We start from the raw sequence: 22754 nt of genomic DNA, 5'->3' as shown, positions 1-22754 counted from the left end.
TCTTCCTTCTCCTCCTCCTCCTTCTCCTCCTCCTTCTCCTCCTCCTCAGCTCTCCGTGGTACTGGAACTGGGGGTCTCAGCAGTGCTAAGCATGCACCGTGGTACTGAGTCATGCTAGCCCTTCTCTGATTTTTGAGTCATTTGAAACATAAGTGTCCCGATAACCAGAGTCGAAGGGGGCTGGAAAGATGGCTCATCGGTCACAAGCATTGGCTGCTCTCATAGCAGACTTGGGTCCCCAGCACCGTGTGGCGGCGGCTCCCAACTGAACACCGGTAACTCCAGTTCCAAGGGATCCGACTTGCTTCAGGAGTCCTCAGGCACCTGCATGCATGTGGTACACAGACAAACTCGCAGACAAAACACATACAATATACTAAAAGGAGTGTGGCTGGAGTCACTTGTGACTCTGCAGAGCCCACACAGTGCTGCTGGGGTCTGTGTCATCCTTGTGGAAGACATCTTGTCCTATCACAGACCACAGACCACCTTCTTAGCCTCCCAGGGTTTTTGGGACCTGGTCTTTCTAAGTTGAGTCTAAGTCTCAGACTCCCTCTGTAGCCCAGGAATGACTTGAATTTGTGATCTTTTTTTTCTTACCTCAAGCTTTTCAAGTAGCTGGGTATAGGTATAGCACTGTACCACCAGGCCTGGGTTTGGTTTTGCTCAGGTTTTTTTGTTTGTTTTTTATTTTTGAAGTGCCCTTTAATCTAGATTCTGAGTTTTTCCTTCTTAAAATTCTTTTTAGTTGAAGTCCACACCACCCGATTTTGTCTCAACTCTGAAGCTCAGTGGAGTCGTCCTGGGTGGGAGCTCTTTTTTAATGCGGATGAAGAGTATGAGCCTAATTCAGTCAGTGATTTGCTCTGAAGTCTGCTGCTGGGCAGACTTAGAGGAACTGGGTGGGGGAGCTGGTATCTACCGACCTGGCTCCCTGTCCTCAGGGCTGGAGTCTGGGTCGCTAGCTAAAGTCCACAGGCAGAGGGGTAGGGCAGGGCCTGGCCCTGGGAACTGCCTTCCTTGTTCTTGCCTTCTGCTGTCCAGTGTGTTTGCAGTGCCAGGCCATAGCCTGTGCCCCACCCCTTCCCTGGCTGGTTTGGAGTTGGCTTGGGATCAAGGCTGAAGCTTGGGAGGGGAGGACTTTAAAACTCTAGCCACTGCCTGTTCCCGAGAACAAGATCTCTACCTGGAGCCAGCTCCTTTTCCCAGGAGGAACTCCCTCAGGTTAGGGGTTGAACTTTGAGCCAGCTCCTCCCCACCCCCACAATTTGGGGCCTCTGTTTGGGGACTTGTTCTTCCCTAACCTGAGAAACGTGCTGTCAGGAGTCTGAACACTGTCATAACACTGTCACCCACTGCCTGGCTGAACAGGTGGCAGGCTCACCTGCTCCTCATCTTCCTCCAGGTGCAGGACATCTGGAGCAGGTCATTTACATTACAAAAGGGATGCTTCAGTGACTGTTGACCCTCAGGTTATCTTAGCTGTAGCTGCCCCCTGGGTGGTGGGTGTTAAAAGTAATTTGTAGTTCTTTTCAGCAATTGATTAGCATTGGCTTTCTTGCCTACAGAGAGGCTTCCTCCCTTCAAAGCCCTTCGGCAAGGTGTGAGGAGTTTATCTTTTGTGAGAAAGGACTCCCCTCCACCCCTGGGGTGGGTCCCTACTGTCTGTAACCTTACAGGAAAGGCCAAGGAGTTGAAGTGGCTTTCCTGTAAGGTGGCTGCTGCTGTGCCTGCACCTTTGTGTGCTCACCCTTAAACCAAGGCCTCCTCTCTCACTTCAGCTTTGCCTTACAGCCTCTAATGGAATTGGAGAGGAAGGTTTCATCTAAAGGCTTTTGCATGCACACATGCACGCACTGGAACCGATGGGAGTCAAAGGATAACTTCCTGGAGTTAGTTCTCTCCTTCCATCCTGTGGCTTCACAGGGATTGAGCTCAAGTTGTCGGGCCTAGCAGCGGGTGCTTTTCGCCCTCTGAGCCATCACTGGCCTCACCACTGCTGCTGCTATTCCTCTTCCTCCTCTTCTTCCTCTTCTTCATCCTCCTCCTCTTCCTCAATTTATGCCTTTATTGAGATATAATTCACATAGCATTAAACTGACCCGTTTAAACTACACAGTCCAGTTATGTTTAGAGTGCACACCTAATATGCTTTGTTTCATGAAATGTCTTATCACCTTCAAAGAAGCCCTGTGGAAACCATACTCCGCCCCTCAGTCCCCTCAGTCCCCTCAGTCCCCTCAGTCCCCTCAGCCCCGGCCACCACCAGTGGATGCTCTGCTGTGGATTTGCCTAATCTAGACATTGTCAGATAAATGGACTCATATTGTGTGACCCTTTGTGTCCCCCCTCTTCATGTTCTCAAGGGCTGTCCTGTGTAAGTTCATAATTCACAATATTTCTTTTTTTCTGCAGTAATATCAGTCTATTCATATTTTTTCTTTTTTCTTTTAATTATTTTATTAGATATTTTCTTCATTTACATTTCAAATACTATCCCAAATGACCCCTATATCTTCCCCCCACCCTGCTCCCCTACCCACCCATTCCCACTTCTTGGCCCTGGCATTCCCCTCTATGAGGCATATAAAGTTTGAAAGACCAAGGGGCTTCTCTTCCCAATGATGCCTGAATACGCCACCTTCTGCTACATTTGCAGCTAGAGACACGAGCTTTGGGGGTACTGGTTAGTTCATATTGTTCCACCAACAGGGTTGCATCCCCCTTCAGCTGCTTGGATACTTTCTCTAGCTCCTCCATTGGGGGCCATGTGCTCCATCCAATAGCTGACTGTGAGCATCCACTTCTGTGTTTGTCAGGCACTGGCATAGCCTCACAAGAGGCCGCTGTATCAGGGTCCCTTCAGCAGAATCATTCTGGCATGTGCAATAGTGTCTGGGTTTGGTAGCTGATGATGGGATGGATCCCCGGGTGGGGTAGTCTCTGGATGTCCATCCTTTCGTCTTAGCTCCAATCTTTGTCTCTGTAATTCCTTTTATGGGTATTTTGTTCCCTATTCTAAGGAGGAATGAAGTATCTACCCATTGGTCTTCCTGCTTTTTGGTTTTCGTGTGTTTTGTAAAATGTATCTTGGTCACAATATCTCTTTTGGTGGGCTAGCTCACATTTTGTTTGCTGCACATTGGGGCTGTTTCTATGTTTTGACTGTTAGGAATACCATTGGAATGGGTAGTCATATACGAGGTTTTGTGTAAAAGTGTCATTTTGTTGTGTTTTGTTCTTCTGCTACAGGGTGGCATTGTGTAAGCCAGGCTGACCTTGAACTGACTCTTGCCTCAGCCTTGAAAGCTCCTGGATACAGATGTGGGTCACCATGCCTGGCTGGCATGCTCGTTTGTAAATTGAGTTGTCTTTTTATTACTAAGTTGTATGAGGTTTTATACAGATAGTCACTTATCAGGTGTATGACTTGCAAGTCCCTTCTGGTTTGCCCCATCTCCTTTCCCCTGGTGTGTGACTACCCACATACACATGTAGCTAATGCCCAGTCTCCTTTCCCCTGGTGTGTGACTACCCACATACACATGCAGTTAATGGATTTCTTTGAAAGAGATATTTATTATTAAGAGGACAGCTCATGGGAATTAGTTCTGTCCTTCCACCATGCGGGTTCCCAGGGACCATCAGACTGATGCCAGCGAATGCTGAGTTGTGTCTGTCACCTGGAGAAGTGTTTGAATTGGTGAACCCTGGTTTCTTTGTCCGTCATTACTCATTGTTTGAGTGTTATATCTTAGACTCCATTGTCTCATCTGGGGAAATGGGAGTTGTATAGTTTTAGTTCTTATATGTTTGGTTCATCGTGAGTGGATCTTTGAGCCTGGTTTGAGACACATGCTCAAGTCCTGTGTCATATGGCATCTGGTGGTTCTGATCTGCATCTTGAAAAGAAGACTTTTCCTATTGAATTGTCTTTGCAGTTTTTTTTTAATATATCTTTTTAAACATTTTGTGTATTGGTTTGTGGGTGTTTGGGTGCTAGGGACACACTTGCTAGAGTCTGTTTTCTCTTTCTACCGTGTGGGTCCCAAGGATTGACCTCAGATTGTCAGGCTTGGTGGCAAGCACTGTTACCTGTCTAACTATCCCACTGGCCCCTTGCAGTCATGTGACATGCTTATACCAAGTGAGGTGGCTAGATTGGTCATTATAGTTCTTTATGTAAATTGTATGGGGTTAGCTTTTACATGATATAAATCTGTCATTAAACATTAATCACATGTATAAGATACACTATAACATTTCAGCACATGCGTGTGATGCTTCATGATCAGACCTTGGTAGTTAGCATGTCTGTATCAAACATCATTTCTTTGTGTTGGAAACATTCAGCATTCTAGCTTTTTAAAACTTTTGAGTGTTTTGCCTGCGTGCATGTCTGTGCACCATGTGCATGCGATGTTCACAGAGCCAGAAGAGGGTGTTAGATCCCATGTACTGGAGTTACAGATGGTTGTGTGCCACCATGTAGGTGCTGGCAATTGAAGCTCTGGGAAGGTAGCCAGTGCTCTTACCCACTGAGCCTTCTCTCCAGCCACTCTACTACCTGTTTTGAAGTGTACAGTTAGCTTAGCTATATTTACCCTACGGTAATTATAAAATGTTAGAAGTTGTTTCTCCTCCCCACTTACATTCCCGAGCCTGTCAGCCATCCTCTCCAGTTGTCTTGAGTTTTTTTTCCTAATTCATCACAGGTCATTTTGTAAAATAAAAAAGCAAATTATTAGAAAAACAAGTATGTGCTCATACATGACAGTGTCAAATTTTAATGCAAGTTCTAAAGTGAACACCCCTGCCTTGTACGCTCATCTCCATGGATAGATGGAGATTCCGAGCAGTGCTGGTCCAGAGATGCTCAGAGGACTTGGCCATGTGCTGGCCGTGCTCAGTCTGCTTACCCTTTGTGGGCATCCTTAGACCTGTGTTTCACAAGCCACACCTTGTGGGCCTCATAACCAGGCAAGAACAGCAGGTCTGGGTGCTGTTGTTCCCTCTGGTCTTGAAGGGCAGCCTTCTCCAAGGCTTGCTAATGGTACAACTTCTAAACTGTCATCCAAACAAGGCCGGCCATGTGCTGAGTGCACCACACCTATTATCAAGGTTGCTTCCTACTGTGTCTGTGGCCAGTGGTGGAATTATAAGGCAAAACAGATATAGGAAGATGTCTCAACAGACAACCCACAGCCCACCTGGACAGTCAGTCAGTGTGTGCATGGGAAATGTGGCAAACCATTATGCAAAGGTTTATGAGCTGCTAAGGGGAAATTTAGTGTAAAAATCCCACGAAGTATACTCGGTGGCCCCGGTTTTTAGAATTGTGTGCTGCATTAAACTAGTAAACTCTTAAACTGAATTTTAAAAAGCACTAAACACAAGCAAGGCCTTCTTTGGCATGCGCATCCTCACTGCATCTGCCAGTGGAGAAAGCCTTTCGCCCCACAGCTTCCCAATAACTTTACCATGCTGTTCCTCTCTTCCTTAGCTTTCCCTTAGACCCCCCTTTATTCCCTGGAGCTGTGCACCAGGGTTTCCCAGGCTCTGTAATGAGTTTAGCGTATGCCTTTGATATTCTACCAGTCGGCACACAAAAGTCAGCTCCAAAGACAAGTCCACAGTCAGTGGCTCTTTAGTTATATATTCAGAGTATGCGGACGGAGGCCTGTGCACTCCCGCACACGTTAGTGACGGTGACACAGTGTGAATGTAAGATGAAGTCAAACATCTAACAAGTGACAGGCTGAGACAAGGACCCTGCTCTATTGCCACAGTGTCCAGGGCCTAGCACTGCTGCTGACTGTGTATTTGGAGAGATGGTTTGTGATTTTTAGATGTACAGCTAGATGAAAGCTGGGGGTTTTAATAGGCTGATTGCACTGCAGGTGGAGTCTCATTTCCTGGGGCTGCTGCAGCTGCCTTTTACATCTTAGAGACTCTTACAGTGCACATGGTTTGATGCTGTCATAAGTCTTATGAGGTGGGGTGCTAGTCTGACTTCCCTGTTCCATCCATCTTTTCCCTTATTTTTTTAAGGGTTTCCATGAATATCTAATATCCCATTGTGTTGGCCCATAATTTGCCCCAATTTGTTTATAATGAATCACTTTTCACTAGTACATAGAAAAGACTTTTTAAAAAATGCAGATCTCCCCCTCACACACATAGATGTCGCAGATGTACAGCTTGGTCTTCATGAGGGTCCCAAACAACTGGATCAGGGGCTACCCCAAAAACTGTTTCCTGTATATGGGATATGTTCTTCTAGCTGGGCTGCCTTGTCTGGCCTCAATGGGAGGGGACGTGCCTAGTTTTGAGGAGACTTGATGTGCCAGGGTGGGAGGACACAGGAGGCTCCACCCTCTGAGGTCAAGGGGAAGGGGAGGGGTGACTGGGAGGAAGTGCATGAGTGGGATGTAAAGTGAATAAGTAAAAATAAAATGGAAAAGAAAAGAGAAAATACAGATCTTGCATACAGTGGTGATGTATGCCTTTATGCCAGCACTCAGGAGGCAGAGGCAGGCAGATCTGAGTGTGAGGCTAGCCTAGCCTATAGAGTGCCAGGGCTACACAGAGAAACCCTGTCTTGAAACTACCACCCTACCCTTTACCTTCCATCCCTACCCCTCCAAAAAAGAGAAAGAAGTGCAGATCTTTAAAAGGAAGTCCCTAGGCTCAGCATTACCATGGGGAAGGGTCCTTCTTGCCCCAGTTATTTATTTACATATTCAGTCATCAGTCTATTTGAAACAAAAGTAAAGATTCCAGTTGTGAGAGGCACCCTGGCAATGGGAACATGGCATGCACGCGCACACACATGCACACATGCACGTGGACAGCCAGAAGACATCCTTGAATATCAATTCCTCTGTTTTGAGTCAGGGCTTCTCACTCACTGGCTCAAAGATGGTAGGTTAGGATGGCTGTCCAAGAAACAACTTATTTCCACTTTCTCACACCCCATACCTGGCTTCCCCCCCCCCCCATGGGTTCTGGGGATCTGGGGTGGACCAACTGATCTGTGCCTCTAGTCTTTTACTACTCCCTCGGAAAAACTATGACCCCACCTGAGTCTTTTGAGAAAGAAATGCACAGGGGAGCAAGCTCTTGGAGAGTCTGGGAGATGAAATCTGTTAATAACTTTGAGACCCTTCTTCAACTGTGTGAGTTTATTCTCCCAGGGAATTATAACTGGGTAGCAGGGAGGGCTGGGTAGCAAGGAGGCTGAGGGCATCCACATTGCTGCTGTTGATGTTGGATTTGGCTTGTTGCCAAAATCGATGTAGCCTCAGGAGCATAGGAAGGTTACATTTAAGCCAGAATTGCTTGCTACAGTTTGTACTTCCACTCTCCATTCTAGTCCCTCCGACACACCTGAATTCCCTGGGCTTTGAGGGGTTTGAGATTCCTTCAGGAAACCGTCATGGGGCCATTCACTTAGGCTGTCTCTGTCTGAGGACTGTGGTGGTAGCCGTGTTTGCTTGCTGGTTTCCTGAGCCTTTTAAGAAGGCTTTTTTGAGGCAGGAGGTGGTGGGGAGGCTGGCTGTGAGCGGGGGTGGGGCCTCACTGAGTCATTGGTGTCCTGGTCCAATGATGTGAACTGTGGAGCTGGCCCAATGGCCCTGTGGCCAGGGGTGCAGGGCACACACCTCTGGGGCTGTACTTTTGCACAGTTGCCTTGAATCTGCTGTGCCTGGGAGTCACCCTGGCAGCCTGACCTGGCCTGGTCCTGGGTCTGGTGTGCTGGAGACTTAGCCTTCTGCTAGTCCTTTGATGTGGTCAGCTCAATTTCCTCCATGCTAGCTGGAGGCTGTGGCTGGAGGCTGTGGCTGGGGGGCTTGCGGGGGCCCAGGCCAGGGTCTGTACTGGGCAGCTGCTGTGCCAGGGACTGCAGGTTGGGGTCTGAAGTTGGCAATCGTAGCACCCAAGGCTCACGGGTGAAGGGTTTCAGATGAGGGCACTCATCTCCCAGACACACTTCTAGTTTTCCTACTGGGCTTGTGTGTGAGAGGCCAATTTGTAGCGACAGAAACTACACAGATAGTCCAGAGTCTTGTAGTCGGACTTCTCTTCGTGTTCATAGGCTTGCACAAGTTTTTTGATGTTGGGAATCTATCCTGAGCTCCCTTCCCCCACTAAAGAAAAATCAAGTATCATAAGCTATGAACAAGAACATTTTCTGTGTGCTTGCTCTCACGCCACATGTCCAGACATCATACATATGTATACAATAATAATTCTAAAGAGAAAGTTTAATATGCATCCTCCCTGCCACCCAGAGCCAAGCACTCGTGTGTGTGTGTGTGTGTGTGTGTGTGTGTGTGTGTGTATGTGTGTGTGTGTGTGTGCAGCGTCAGATCTGTTTTGCTGTGCATTGTTAGAGGGATGGAATTGTTAAGTCGGCCATGTTTTGAATTGAACCTCCCCCCACCTCCAGAAAGCATTCACTTCCCTGTCAGGAGAACATTTTCCTGAGGATGGGGGTGTGTAGCTCAGAGTGCTTGGCCACATCCAGGAAGCCTTGGACTCACTCTGCAGCATAAAACTGGGTGTGGTGGCCTATGTTCATAATTGAAGCATTCACAGAGTAGAGACAGGAGGATTAGAAGTTCAAGGTCATCCTCCCCCCACAGAAAGCATGAGGCCAGTTTGGTCTACACGAGACCTTGGCTTTAATATGTAGAGCACACTGGGGCATTCTACACTGGGGTGTTCTGAACTTGGTGTTTTTCACTGAGCACATTTCCTGTGTTTTTATGCTTTATAGTTTCCTGTTATCACTTTAAGTAATTTTAATTTTCCTGGTGTGCATTAATCTGTACCATCATGGTGTGTCACAGATAAAGCCTAACTGGGAAAAGTACTGCTTGTGTGTGTTTTCCTTCTAGCCCATCCCTGCCTTGGTCTCCGAGACTCGGCATTTGCCATGAATTCCATCTTTATCTTTCCTTCTTTGAAGTGTCTGTTATACATTTGTGTTCCCTTACATTTAATTTCTGCTTGCTTAGTAGAAGTCTTTAGAATCTTCAGAACTTGTGTGCGTGGGTGTGTGTAAACGCGTTCACACCGGAGCCGTTTTGAAGGTATTTGTATTTTTGTGTGTGTGTGTGTTTGAAGTGGGGGGTCTTACTGTGTAGCCCCGGCTGGCCTTAGACTCACAGAGATCCATCTGCCTCTGCCTCTCTAGTCCTGGGATTAAAAGTGTGCCCCACCATGCCAGAATAAGGCCAGCTCTTTTAAATATGTACCACATTTATTGTGTGTGCATGAGAATGTTGGAGAGTGAGTTGTAAGAGTCAAGTCTCTCTTACCAGGTGGGTTCCAGGGAGGGGGCTTAGGTTGTCTGGCCTGGAGGCAGGTGCCAGTATCCACGGAACTGTCTCCTCCTTCCATGGTTTCCAAGATGCTCTCCCAGGCCTTTGCCTGGCTCTTCCCATTGTTTATGACTCGTCTATGGTGTGATTGGTGAGCTCCTGGGGCGTCCGCACATGCTGCTGTGAGTTGTGGACGCGTAACCTCTTGCATGTGTACATGGTTTCTCTGGAACTGCAGGGCTACAGGACATGTCTATAACCCATAAATGCTTCCAGAATGATCGTCCTCTGGCCTTTTTGCTAGTGCTGTGCCAGGAAGAGCGGCCGCTGAATCCCATGGACACTCAGTGTTGAACTAACACACCCTAGCCTGGTGGTGGTGGTGCACACCTTCGATCCCAGCAAGGCATAGGCAGGGGGATACTTGTGATTTTTGAGGCTATGTTGAGTTCTAGGACAGCCAGGGCTACACAGTGGAACCCTGTCTCCCACAAAAAAAGAGCCCCACATTCTTTGTGGTACTTGCTCCATGCATTTCTGTGCTGCTGTGAGCACACGTCATGTTTGTTTAATCCTTACTACCTCTTCCATTTACAGACTGGGGAACCAGAAGAACAGATTGTGTAAAGGGACACTTCTAGCAAGTGGCCCCTCTCGCCTTGTTACTTTGTTTTGTTTGAGATGGTCTTGCTTTGTAGCCCAGGCTAGCCTCAAACTTTAACCCTTCCTGCCTCAGCCTCCTGAGTGCTGGACTGCAGATGTGCACCATCAGACCTGACATCACTCTGATTTTACTATTTTTTTTTAACTTCTAATTTTATTTATGTGTATGGGTGTTTCCCGTGTATGTCTGTATACTATATGCATGCCTGGTGTCTGAGGAGGCCAGAAGACAGTAATGGATCCCCTGGAACTGGAGTTACAGTTGTGAGCTGCCATGTGGGTGCTAGGAATAGAATCTGGATCCTCGGCAAAGGCAGACAGTGTTCTTGGCCTCTAAGCCATCTCTGCAGCTGCTGGTCTCCCCCACCCCCACCCCACCCCCCTCTGTGTCTCTCTGCCTCTCTCTCTCTCTCTCTCTCTCTCTCTCTCTCTCTCTCTCTCTGTTCTGTGTTTGTTTTCTAGTAGAATATTTTTCATATGTTAAACCCCCCCCCGTTTTTTTTGTTTTTGTTTGTTTGTTTGTTTTTAATAAGGACCAATAGAACACTTTAAAACCTCACCCGTGTTTCAGGAACACTCAGGTTGTTTGTAGCTCTTTTCTGTTAATGCTTCAGGAGATACAATCTTGGCATTTGTAACATTTTTAATTTCTTCTACTGCCTTACTGTTTTTACATCTATGGAAGTGAGTTTCAGAGTACTGTTAAAGTGGCAGCACCGTGTGATGAGAAAAACAGTGCACACTGTCCTGATGTGCGGTGACTCTACAGCTGAGAAGACTGAACAAGACCGGGGTGTGGGGTACTGAGCATGGTGCCCAGAGAGTGCTCCAGCATGGCGTTACAGGTTTCCTCTCAGTTCTTCGTTCCTCTTTGCAGGCACACGGATTGCTATTGGGGCAGAGGCCATGAGCTCTCAGAGTCCTGTACTCCTGCCAAATGTAGCAGAGGTCTGCCACAGAGAAGGCAGAGGCTCAGCGTTTGCTTAAGCATCTTTCTGTCACTGAAAGACCTGTGCACAGGTCCATTTTGTAATAGGAAAAACAGGAGGTTTTTAAATGCTGTGTTGATGGCATGAATAGTAACCATGGAAATAGCTTCTAACCCCTCCCCAACAAGAAGTGACTCTGCTGCCATGTGATGGGTCAAAAAGTTAGACATGACCCTCTGTGTTTGTAGTCTGCAAACTTGGGGATCCCTAGTGTATGTGCACACATGTGCACACATACTCCTGCCAAAGTGGGCAGCTGTGTGTGTCCTCTGCCAGGGGCCCCTAAAAGTCTCTCCATTACACACCAGCTTTGTCAGCAAATCTCAGGAGGGTAAGGGCCCTCTGAAGAGATGAATAATTGATTAGCTCTATAGAATGCCGTGAACAGGATCCTTGTGCCATGTTCATTTGGGAAGGAGGGGAGGATTTCTGCCTCCTGTAGAGAGGCCTGAAGTCAGATGAGGGAGAGGGTGGGGCTGCAAAGTTCAAGTCTCCCAGCAGCTGCTAGCTTGGCTGAGTGGAGGAGCTGAGCTGGGGTTGGGGTGGGAAGATCTGGGTGGGGAGGCAGCCTCTATTGCCTCCAATTCTGGGAGAATTCACCCCAGAGAGTCCACTGTGGAGAGATGGGCCTCTGCAGAGGTTGATGGGGCTTCCTCATTCTGGCTGCCGACACCTTGGACAGGTTTCTGCTAACGTGGTGTGTAGCTGACAAGCAGCAGGCCAGCCCTGTAGCTTGTTCCTCTTGTAAGTCAGCCTCCAGCCAAGGCTGAGAATGGATGAGCAAGTCCCTTTGCTTCCCATTCGATACAGTATTGCAGAGCTGATATGTACTTAATTGCAAGCCAGGAAAAACTAAGAAGCTGGGATTGCACCCGAAGCTGTCTCTGGCGGCGGTGGTGACGGTGGTGGTGACTCAGTTATCTGGAGAGTAGAGTGTCCACCTGTTCCCAGCCTCAACACCAGGGCTTCTGCACTCCCTCCATTAAGGTGGCAGGCTGCTGCTGTTGAACCCCTGTAGCTGTCTGGGGGACAGTAGTGGAGATTAGAGAGCCCCCGAGGGGAGTTAGCTGTGGCAGGTGAGGCAGTGTGAGGCAGTGGGGGCAGGATGCAAAATGACTTCCCAACAGAGGCTCCTGTGGCTCTGTCTGTAAATTCCTCTCCGTCCTTCCTCTTCCTAAATACCTCTCTCTGTTTCCTGTCTCATCTTAACCATTGCTCTGAGAGGAGCCTTTCTAGACTCCCCCACACATACATACCTGTTTGGAGAGAGCTGGCATCTTCCTTTCCGTCCCGGCCCAGGTGCACCCGAGTACAGTGTCGTGCTTTTAGGATGGTCCCAGGCCTGTGTTTCCCCTTGCATCTGCTTCAGAAATGTTTATGACTTCAGAGGGAGGGAGGCCCATGTTCAGGAAGAGACTGTTTGTACCCTGCTTAGGCTGTGTCATAGCTGTTTGTTGGGATCCATCAGTTAAAACCTAGTAGCCTAGATTTAAAAGAAAGACAGGAAAGAAAGGGATGGAATTTAATCATAGTAGTCAGTCTGGTAAGGGCTTTTCTGAAAACTGCCCTGAGCCTTTCCTGGGCTGTAGGGCCCTCAGAAGCTGCTGCTGCGCCACCTTAGGGTGAGTGGATCATTAGCTGTCAGTCTTTCACTTGAGTGCACACTGCTGGGTCTCCTGTGTATCATCTGCATAGACATGGTGTAAGTACAAGGCTGTATTTACTGTTTGATTTTTCTCTCTCTCTAGCCTCTTGACCTTTTGACACCTGGCCCAGCCTATTTGTCCTTCTGGCAGGTGGCACAGTTACTCAATATATGAATAGTTTATCCCTCCTGTATTCAACATCTGGGTCTTCTCCGAGAACAGCCATGCTGTTGCTGGTGGCCAGGGTCTGACCTAAGTGTGCTCGGGTTCTTAGTCTCTTATTAAAGGGATTGAAACAAAGACACACTCAGCTTGCAGAAGGAACAAGAGAGCTTTATACAATGGAGAATGACAGAACAGGCCCGGTTCCCTGGCAAGGCGGACTGCGCGAGTGAAGATTCTGAATGGCCCTGATTACTGTTGCATCTTCCTTTGGAGAGAAGGGAGGGACTGGGGCACTAGGAGCATAATTCTGGGTAGTTCTTTTTTACTTGACAGCTTTCAAGTTACATAATCGTTTCTCTACCTTGCATGTCCCTTCCCATCTGACGTTAATTATATACATATCCAGCTAGGCATGACATGGTAAATAGAGATTTTACTTAAAAGTCCACTTTGAAGACAATTGCACATGTACTCCAAACCAGCTCAGGCCAAAATGGCCTGTCTTCTGTACTCAGACCCAATCCAAGTATGCTTGAATAGGATCTAAGATTGATGGCCATTGGGACAAGGAGAAACTTGGTCTATTCAGAGAGGGGTCTGTGTGCAGCTCAGTGCATGCAGGGATCATCCGTTGGTTATGCATTCCTTGGTTCACGGAGGGGTGTGTGTCCCCACGTGGTACACATAGGTAAGAGTGGGTATCAGGACGCCAGGTGAATTATTGGGGGAGGGGGAGTGTGCATAGTCCAAACCAAGTGGAGTTCCAGGTTGCTAAACTATTCTCTGTGCTTTTCTATCTCAGTGTGACATACCTCTAGACCCCACCCCATCAGCTGACTTACCAGCTTGTACCCTGAATATGTCTGGGCCATAGTGACAGGAACTTATAAGTAAGCATTCTCCACAGCTGTCCTCAACAGAGTTGTGGCAGACACTCTACAGGTAAATGACGTGATAATTGATTTCAAGTTTTCTGATTATTCAGGAAATAATCCCTGACCACAGGCCTTGGTTTCAAAAGGCTGTGCTGGCGCTGAGGTGGGGAATGTGCTGTGTGCTGGGACAGTTATATCCTGTATAAGCAGCAGCTCCTTTCCACTGTAGTTAAATTTGCCAGGTAGAAATGTAGAACTTTAAGAAAACCAAGGCTTCATGTACAATTCGATCCTTAAAATTGTCAAACAACAACAACAACAACAAACCCACTAAAAACAAAACAAAACAAAACACAACACAACACAAACCCACTAGCTCTGGACTGGCGGGCTAAGCTGGATCTCTGGCAGTTATGTCTCTGACCTATGTATCGTGGCCCTCTTAACAGTCTCCTGCTTCATTAGTCACATGACACAAAATGGTAGGACAGGCTGAAAGTTGTTGTATAATGGTCTCCTGTTAAACCCAACTCCTTATGGTCGATCTAATCATTCGAGAATACATTTTGAAGACTTTGAATCAGCTTTCAAACTCGGGACTGAAGGTTTCGGGACATGCCTGCCTTCAGCTCCTTGGCATCTTCTGGCAGGCTTGTTTCAGGCTCACTGGCAGGTGTTGAGAAATGTATCAGTGGGGCCTCTGAACTAGGAACCTGGAATTTGGGTTTCTTATCTTTCACACACACACTGGCTTTCTTGCCTTCCCCTCTTTGCCTGTCTGTTTTCCCCTTTATTCTCTTTTTGGTCTGAAAAGCATTTTTCCTTCGCTGGGAACTTGGTGGCACACAGCCAACCTTAGTACTTTCTTCTTATTCACACACCAAAAATAACTTTTAAAATCCCTTTTCGTTGTCTTGACCATTTTGGGGAAGCCTCAGCTCATGTAGTATTTGTCTTCTTGACATTGTTTCTGAATCTTTATATTCTGTGGTGTTTGTTCTCATGCATGCGCCCCTATCTGTCCCTTTACACATACACATGTAAACTCAGACTGCTTCATGCCTGTAAGGCACACTGTACGTTTCTGAAGTGAGCAGTAGGCCATAAGATAAACTCCTAAGTGTCTAAAAGTTGTTTTTGCAGCAGGATGGGGATAGGAGAGCTTGAGCTGGGGGGAGTTCTGCTCTGGCGAGGGAAGACACAGGAATCCTTAGGATGTAGACATTGCTTTGCATTAACTACTACCCCTTTTGGTAGGCAGCTGCTTAGATCTGTAACAAGTGAGAAGTGGGGAAAAGTCACAGTATGCAAGGTTCCTTGAAGAGTCCTGGAGAGAGGTACAGCTGACTCAGGTAGGAGTAGAAGTGGTGCTTTGAGAGTAAATCACAGGGCTGGAGAGATGGCTCAGCAGTTAAGAGCACTGATTGTTCTCCCAGAGGTCCTGCGTTCAAATCCCAGCAACCACTTGGTGGCTCACAGCCTTCTGTAATGGGATCCAATGCCCTCTTCTGGTGTGTCTGAAGACAGCTACAGTGTACTCATATATATGAAATAAATAAATCTTAAAAATAAAAATAAACCACAGTGACCAATGGAGAGGCCAGAAACCTACCACATGCTCAAACGACCACATGCTCAAAGTTCTGGGGCGTTAGAAAAGCATGAGGGTCCTTTGTGACCAGCACAGGCAACGGTAACGAGGAGGTGGGGTCAGTAGGCTGAGGCTTCTTTGCCACAGGCCTGGTTTCCCAGTGGCTGCTGCCATTCTGCAGCCTGTGATGGCTGGGCCTGACAGTCGTGGGGCTGGAGTTATCTTCACCATCTTCTTAAAGCATTTTGTATGCTACCCAAGGAACTAATTTATTTTTTAGCTTTCTATTTTGACAGAATCGTAAAACTTATACAAAGTTGTAAGACTCGTATCTGGAACTCCCATCTACCCATAATATTTACATTCTCATTTGCTTCATTATTTCCTCTTTCTATATATTCTTATATATGTGTATAAACATTTTATGACTCCCTGAGATTAAGTTAGTGTCGCTTTACTGCTAAATACATGGATGTGTTTGTCCTAGTAACAAGGGCGTATTGGTTTTTTTTATTGTTTGTTTGTAGCTAGATAATGGTGGCCCATGCCTTTAATCCCAGCACTCAGGAGGCAGAAGCAGGTGGATCTCTTGAGTTTTAGGAAAGCCTGGTTTACAGAGTGAGTCTAGGACAGCCAGAGTTAAATAGAGAAACGTGGTCTTGAAAAACCAAAATAATCAGTAATAATAAATAAATAAATAAATAAATAAATATTAAAAAAAGATTTCGTATGTGTAAACATCAATGTGCCCATGGCATAGAAAGGGTGCCTGATCCCATGGAGCTGGGCAGGCATTTATGAGCCACCTGGTGTGGGTGCTGGGATTTGAACTCTCGTCTTAAGCAGCAAATGTTCTTAACTGCTCAACTATTTCTTCAGCCCCCAAATTGGATTCTGTAGTTCTAATCATTACCGTTTGGAGGGGCAATACTGAGGACCTCGCACGTGCGAGTCATGTGACCCACACTGCGCTACATTCCCAGAAACAAGTTCTTATCTAATTACAATGATCCAGGTCAAGATGAGGCTGGACAAAGCGTTATCCTGTCCCTGTTGCTGTTCAGGTTGCATCAGTCGGGCAGCTGCTGCTTCCCCTAGTTTGCGATCTGACCTATAAACATGTATTTTGTTTATATAAATTGGAAGAGGTTCTTTCTTGAGTATAGGCTTTGAGAGAGCACTTCAGGTATTATGTAGAATACTGCAGTTTTGTTTGCCCAATAATTTCCCCTGAATAGACTCGGGTTCTACATTTTAGTAGGTGTTATCTGAGTCCTGTGTCCATCCTATACAGGCCATGGTTGTATTGTAATAACAGTCACTGTAATGGGCACTTTTGATTGGATTAAGAAATACCTTGGACATTAAGGCACACCTTAGGGCTTGAGAACTTTTTCTGAAGAGGTTATGGGGGCTCCGTTCCTTGGACTGAGAGTCTGTACTGAATAAGGAGGAAGAGCCCACTAAGGGTCAGCACTTCTTCTGTGTGTGTCTGGTCTGCTGAGATGTGAGCCAGCAATGACATCGTGCCCTTAGTGCCCTTAGTGTGTGAGTTCCTGCCATCAAGCCGTACCTGCAGTGGATTGTTCCCGCAGACTGTGAGCCAAAAGCAATCCTCCCTTCCTTCTTAAGTTGCTTCCTGTCAGTTATTTGGTCACAATGATGAAAAATACGTTATAATTAATGTTGAGTTATAACATTGGTTAATTGTTGTTAATAATAAGTTGGTTAAGGTGTTGTCTTTACTAAAATTCCCTCTTGTATCTGGCAGCTTTCCACTGTTGTGGAAAAAAACAAAAAACAGCAGAAATAGAAATATCTTGCAAGTTGTTTAACAGTTTCAGAGGATTCAGACAATAGCCACTTGGCTTCCTCAGTGTCTGAGACAGAGCATGGTGGTGAGCAATAGTGGCAGAGCAAAGGGGGCTCGCCTCGCGGAGCAGGAAGCCAAGAAAGGAGCTGGGGAGCCTTTGACCTGCTCCTGGTTAAGCCCTAGCTCCTCAAGTTCCACAGCCTCCCAACAGTGCTAACTACTGCAGACCAAGCTTCTAAGACCCGTGCGTCTGGGTGCTGCAGAGCTCGGTCGCTGGACTCTGCTGCAGCTGCTGTGGCCTTTGAGGTGTTCAGCAGCTGTCAATCCTGACTGCATTACCCCGACTCCCAACTACTGCCTGTGTGTGCCTTGGAATCTGTCCTTCCTTCTAGGGTTTTCCTGGCCTTTGCTGGAGAGGAAGGACTTTTCTTTCCAAGGGATGAGTCACCCTCACCTTTCTGAGCCATGTCCTTTAGGCCCACTTCAACTGCCCTTTCTTTCCCTTTTGTGTGCTTTCGTGGGTATGTTTACTGGTTGTTCCTGGGTGAGAGGCCTGAATCCTTTCAAACAGAAACTGAAATGCCAAGAGCCCAAATGGTTCTGCATGGAGTGGGTTAATATCAGCATGAGGCAGGGCTAATCTCAATTTGGGGCTCAGTAGAATTGGTCATCAGGATTTGCCTCAGGCCTGGGGCTGTTTCGGGGGATGTGAGCTAGTTCTCCTATCTTGAGAGGATTTAACAGGTAGGGACGTGAACTGTGGGTTTCCTCCCCAGTAGGAAGCTGTGGCTGATCCCTGTCCAGGCCAAGTGGGGGAAGCTTTCCAGTTTATAACACACCATTCCATGTTGGGGTTGGTCAGTTTTCTCTCCCTCCTGACACAAGAGTAGAGTAGACAGGGCCTTGGGATGGATGATGTTGAGCTTAAGAGCCCTTTTGGGTTTGATCTGAGCTTACACAGTGCCAGTGGCACTGAGAACCCCACATAGAACCTGCTTGCGTGCTTGTGTGTATGCATATGTGCGTGCGTACGTGCGTGTGTGTGTGTGAGTGTGTGTGTGTGTGTGTGCATATGGAGGTCAGAGGTCAGCCCTTCCATCCCATGTGCCTAGAGCTTGCTAGGTAAGCCAAGCTGGATAGTCAGCCAGCACCAGGGGGGTCACTCTACCCTTTCCCAGCTTGGAGATGATAAGTTGGTAAAGCCAGCTCTTTGGGGGTACATGAAGTTATAAACTGAGGCTCCCCCCAAGTACCAGGGGAGAATCTGCAAGGAAAGAGGGTTTAGAAGTATTCCTGAGTAGTGTGAAAGAGGTGATACTTCACAAATAGTGTGGTTTATGTTTTTCCTTTTCCCCTCTCTGTTCTCTCTCCAGACAGGCTCAGAGCTCAGCCCAGTTGATGGACCTGTTCCAGGTCAGATGGACTCGGGGCCAGTGTACCATGGTGATTCGAGGCAGCTAAGCACCTCAGGGGCGCCGGTCAATGGTGCTAGAGAGCCCGCCGGATCTGGTCTTCTGGGAGCTGCGGGTCCTTGGCGGGTAGACCAGAAGCCCACCTGGGAGGCTGCCTCAGGCCCCACTCACGCTGCTCGCCTGGAAGATGCCCACGATCTGGTGGCCTTTTCGGCCGTGGCCGAAGCTGTGTCCTCTTACGGGGCCCTTAGCACCCGGCTCTATGAAACCTTCAACCGTGAGATGAATCGTGAGGCTGGGAGCAACGGCAGGGCCCCCCGGCCTGAGAGCTGCTCTGAGGGCAGTGAAGACCTGGACACGCTGCAGACAGCCCTGGCCCTTGCAAGGAATGGCATGAAACCAACCAACTGCACCTGCGATGGCTCAGAGTGCCCCGACTACCTCGAGTGGCTGGAGGGCAAGATCAAGTCTATGGCCATGGAGGGAGGGCAGGGGCGGCCCAGGCTCCCAGGCGCTCTGCCTCCCAGTGAGGCTGGCCCCCCAGCCCCAAGCACCAGACCGTCACTCCTTAGCTCTGAGGTCTCCCAGGTACCCCCCCTGGAGGGCCTGCCTCTGTCCCAGAGCGCCCTGAGCATTGCCAAGGAAAAAAACATCAGCCTGCAGACAGCCATCGCCATCGAGGCCCTCACACAGCTCTCCTCCGCCCTCCCTCAGCCTTCTCATTCCGCCTCCCAGGCTTCTTGTCCACTCCCTGAGGCCTTGTCCCCTTCTGCCCCTTTCAGGTCTCCCCAGTCCTACCTCCGGGCCCCCTCATGGCCCGTGGTTCCCCAAGAGGAACATCCATCCTTTGCTCCCGACAGCCCAGCCTTCCCTCCGGCAACCCCAAGATCTGAGTTTTCTGAAGCATGGGGCACTGATACCCCTCCGGCGACACCCCGGAACTCCTGGCCTGTACCTCGCCCAAGCCCCGACCCTATGGCAGAACTGGAGCAGCTATTGGGCAGCGCCAGCGATTACATCCAGTCAGTATTCAAGCGGCCTGAGGCCCTGCCCACCAAGCCCAAGGTCAAGGTTGAGGCCCCCTCTTCCTCCCCTGCTCCAGTACCGTCCCCCGTCTCCCAGAGGGAGGCCCCCCTGCCGTCCTCAGAGCCCGACAGCCACCAGAAGGCCCAGACAGCTCTTCAGCAACATCTTCATCACAAGCGCCACCTATTCTTGGAACAGGCCCAAGATGCCTCCTTCCCTACTTCCACGGAGCCTCAGGCTCCTGGCTGGTGGGCCCCACCAGGCTCACCTGCCCCACGGCCTCCTGACAAACCACCCAAGGAAAAGAAAAAGAAGCCCCCTACCCCCGCTGGAGGTCCCGTGGGAGCAGAGAAAACCACCCCTGGGATCAAGACCAGTGTCCGAAAGCCCATTCAGATCAAGAAATCCAGGTCCAGGGACATGCAGCCCCTCTTCCTGCCTCTTAGGCAGATTATTCTGGAAGGGCTAAAACCCCAAGCCTCAGAAGGACAGGCGCCGTCACCCGCCCAGCTCCCTGTCCCACCTCCTGCCTCCCAGGGTGCTGCCTCCCAGAGCTGTGCCACCCCTCTCACCCCAGAACCTTCTCTTGCGCTATTTGCACCTAGTCCCTCCGGGGACAGCCTGCTGCCCCCTACTCAGGAAATGAGATCCCCCAGCCCCACGGTAGCCCTGCAGTCCGGCTCCACTGGTGGCCCCCTTCCCCCTGCCGATGACAAGCTGGAGGAGCTCATCCGGCAATTTGAGGCTGAATTTGGGGATAGCTTCGGGCTTCCCGGCCCACCTTCGGTGCCCATTCAAGAACCTGAAAACCAATCAACATGTCTCCCAGCTCCGGAGAGCCCTTTTGCCACCCGCTCCCCCAAGAAGATCAAGATTGAGTCTTCAGGGGCTGTGACTGTGCTCTCAACCACCTGCTTCCATTCCGAAGAGGGGGGACAGGACGCCACGCCCACCAAGGCTGAGAACCCACTCACACCCACCCTCAGTGGCTTCCTGGAGTCACCACTTAAGTACCTAGACACACCTACTAAGAGTCTGCTGGACACACCTTCCAAGAAGGCCCAGGCCGAGTTCCCGACCTGCGACTGTGTCGGTAAGTCTGTCCGTCTGAGTGTTAGAGAAGGACATGGAGCAGCCTGGTGGCTGGGCTTTTCTATGGCCCCATCATTTGGCAGATGGTTTACTAAATGCCTACCACTGTGCCACGTCCTGGGAAATGAGCCGAGCTGACAGGCAAGTGGAAAAACCCCTGAGGGAAGTTGGTACCAATGTGACTGAGGCCCTCCTCAGGGAGGCTGTCTGTTTCTTTCCTGTTGTTGCCGTAAAACACTCGGTGAACAGCAATTTAAAGGAAAACGGGTTTATCTTGGCTCACAGTTTAAGGGTGCGATCTGTCACAACAAGGAAGTCAAAAAAGAGAAGGGAGTTTGAAGCAGCTGGTCACTGGACGATGCTGCCCTGCTCCCTTTCTCTGTTAACATAATCAGAATATCAGCCAGAGGATGGTGCCACCCACCATGTACTGGCCTTCCTCCTCAATTAATATAATGAAGTTTACACTCCTTCCCCGTCTCCATAAGGTCCATCTCCCGGGTCTATCTAGATTCTGTGAAACTGACATCCCAGAGGCCTTCCTGTAAGAGCTGATGTCTTTGCATGGCACTACGGGGCCATCAACTAGAAAGGAGCTGTTCTAGGACTTAGGGGTGCCTGGGACTGAATGTAGGATTTGTTTGAATCTTTCTGGCCTAGCAAGGGCACAGTAGGATGAGGTGGCTTGAAGACGTGGACAGGAGTCAGGTCAGTCAGGGCCCAGTGGCCAATGTCTGGAGTTAGACTCCATCCTAGGAGGAATAGTGGCTTCCTGAAGGTTTGAAAGCAACTGATGTCTTTGTTATCTTATGCATTTTCACAACCTTTGACTTATGGTAGAAGGAGAGACTATCCAGGACGTATAAGGAAAATGCCATGAGTCATGCAGGACAGTGTGTGTGGCTGAGAAGAGGGGAAGGTGCAGGGAGCAGAGGGTGACAGCTCTGGAAGAGGCCTTGGGTCTTGGCCATGGCAGTGTTCTTCACATGACAGAGGTTCAAACCTTTTACTCCTGTTCTAGAGAATCAGACTCCCTCTAAAGCCTCTGTGGTTACGAGATACATAGATGGCACATACATAGATGCAGGCAAACACTTATGCACAACATTTTTTTAAAAAGTATCTCCTATAACATAGTACAAGAAACTTAAATACCATGAGCATTACCCGTGCATGAGAATTATGGAGCAAGATATGGTGGCACACACCTGTAATTGCAGCCCCTGGGAGACTGAAGTAGCATCATGAGTTTGAGTCCAACCTGGGCTACATAAGAAGTTATACAGAGAAAGACTTTGTCTTAAAAAAGTAAAAACTATTACGGTTTTCTTAGGTGTTTGAATGGGGGTACATCTAAGTTTGGTCTCTAAATCTTGAATGCTAAAATTAAAGGCAGGCATGAAATTTCAAAATGGATCTACAGTGCGGAAGGCATTGGCTCTCTCTGAGAGGCGCTCTGATCATTACTGTTGGGTGTGGGGGTGTTGAAATATTTCTAATGTTTTGAAGTTTTCATTGGAGATACCCTTTTCGCCCTTAACCCTGCTTTGTGAATTGGCAGAGATGGGCAGGGCAGTGGGCTGCAGGGCACTGCCCTGTCCCTATGCTGTCCGTGTTCAGTCATGGAGAAATGCCCAGAGACGATTAGGACAGAATGAACCAGACGACATTTTAGTGGGAAAAGCATCCTTTAAGACCTAGTCATCATTTCGTAGACAAGGAAGCAATCTGTGTTAGCTTTTAATTGGTGTCTTAATGTATCTGGGGGGCAGCCAACAGGAAAGTGTGGGGACCAGAACAGAGCCCAGGCAGGACGGATAGATGTCGGGTCAGGGAAAGACAGTGGCAGATTTCATAGTGCATTTTAAGCCTGCCATCCTGCCCAAGGGCATAGCTACGAAAAAAGCAGCTCCTTTGCCTGGAGAAGGGCAAAAGCTGAGGGGGGGAATGACATTGTTTAGCAGATGTGGCTGGTTGCAGTGTCTACCCGTAATGTCAGAGTGGAGAACGCTAGTTTACCTTGGTTTGTAATCACATAGAGTCTGTTTCCTGAAGCTTTCATCCTGATATGATATTCTTAAATTTTTTTAAAACAATAGAGTATTTGGATAGAAGTGAAGACTCTGGTCCTAAGTTAGGAAGGTATCAGAACT

At 48.4% G+C, this 22754-nt stretch overlaps 1 protein-coding gene across 7 annotated transcripts in view; it reads left to right on the top strand.

Moving 5' to 3' along the window:
• The window catches only part of Tet3 (tet methylcytosine dioxygenase 3), a 95571-nt gene that overhangs the window by 34152 nt on the left and 38665 nt on the right, over positions 1-22754 (top strand). For all 7 annotated transcript variants that reach the window (XM_021190854.2, XM_021190855.1, XM_029535358.1 and 4 more), the window contains one exon: positions 18445-20602. In XM_021190854.2, the coding sequence (XP_021046513.1) occupies positions 18445-20602 (2158 nt within the window). The remainder of the gene's footprint in view (positions 1-18444; positions 20603-22754) is intronic.

Source organism: Mus pahari, chromosome 2 (assembly GCF_900095145.1).
Source record: "Mus pahari chromosome 2, PAHARI_EIJ_v1.1, whole genome shotgun sequence".
NCBI lineage: Eukaryota > Metazoa > Chordata > Mammalia > Rodentia > Muridae > Mus > Mus pahari.
Note: the sequence above shows the minus strand (reverse complement) of the source record. Positions and strands in the feature narration are given on the sequence as shown.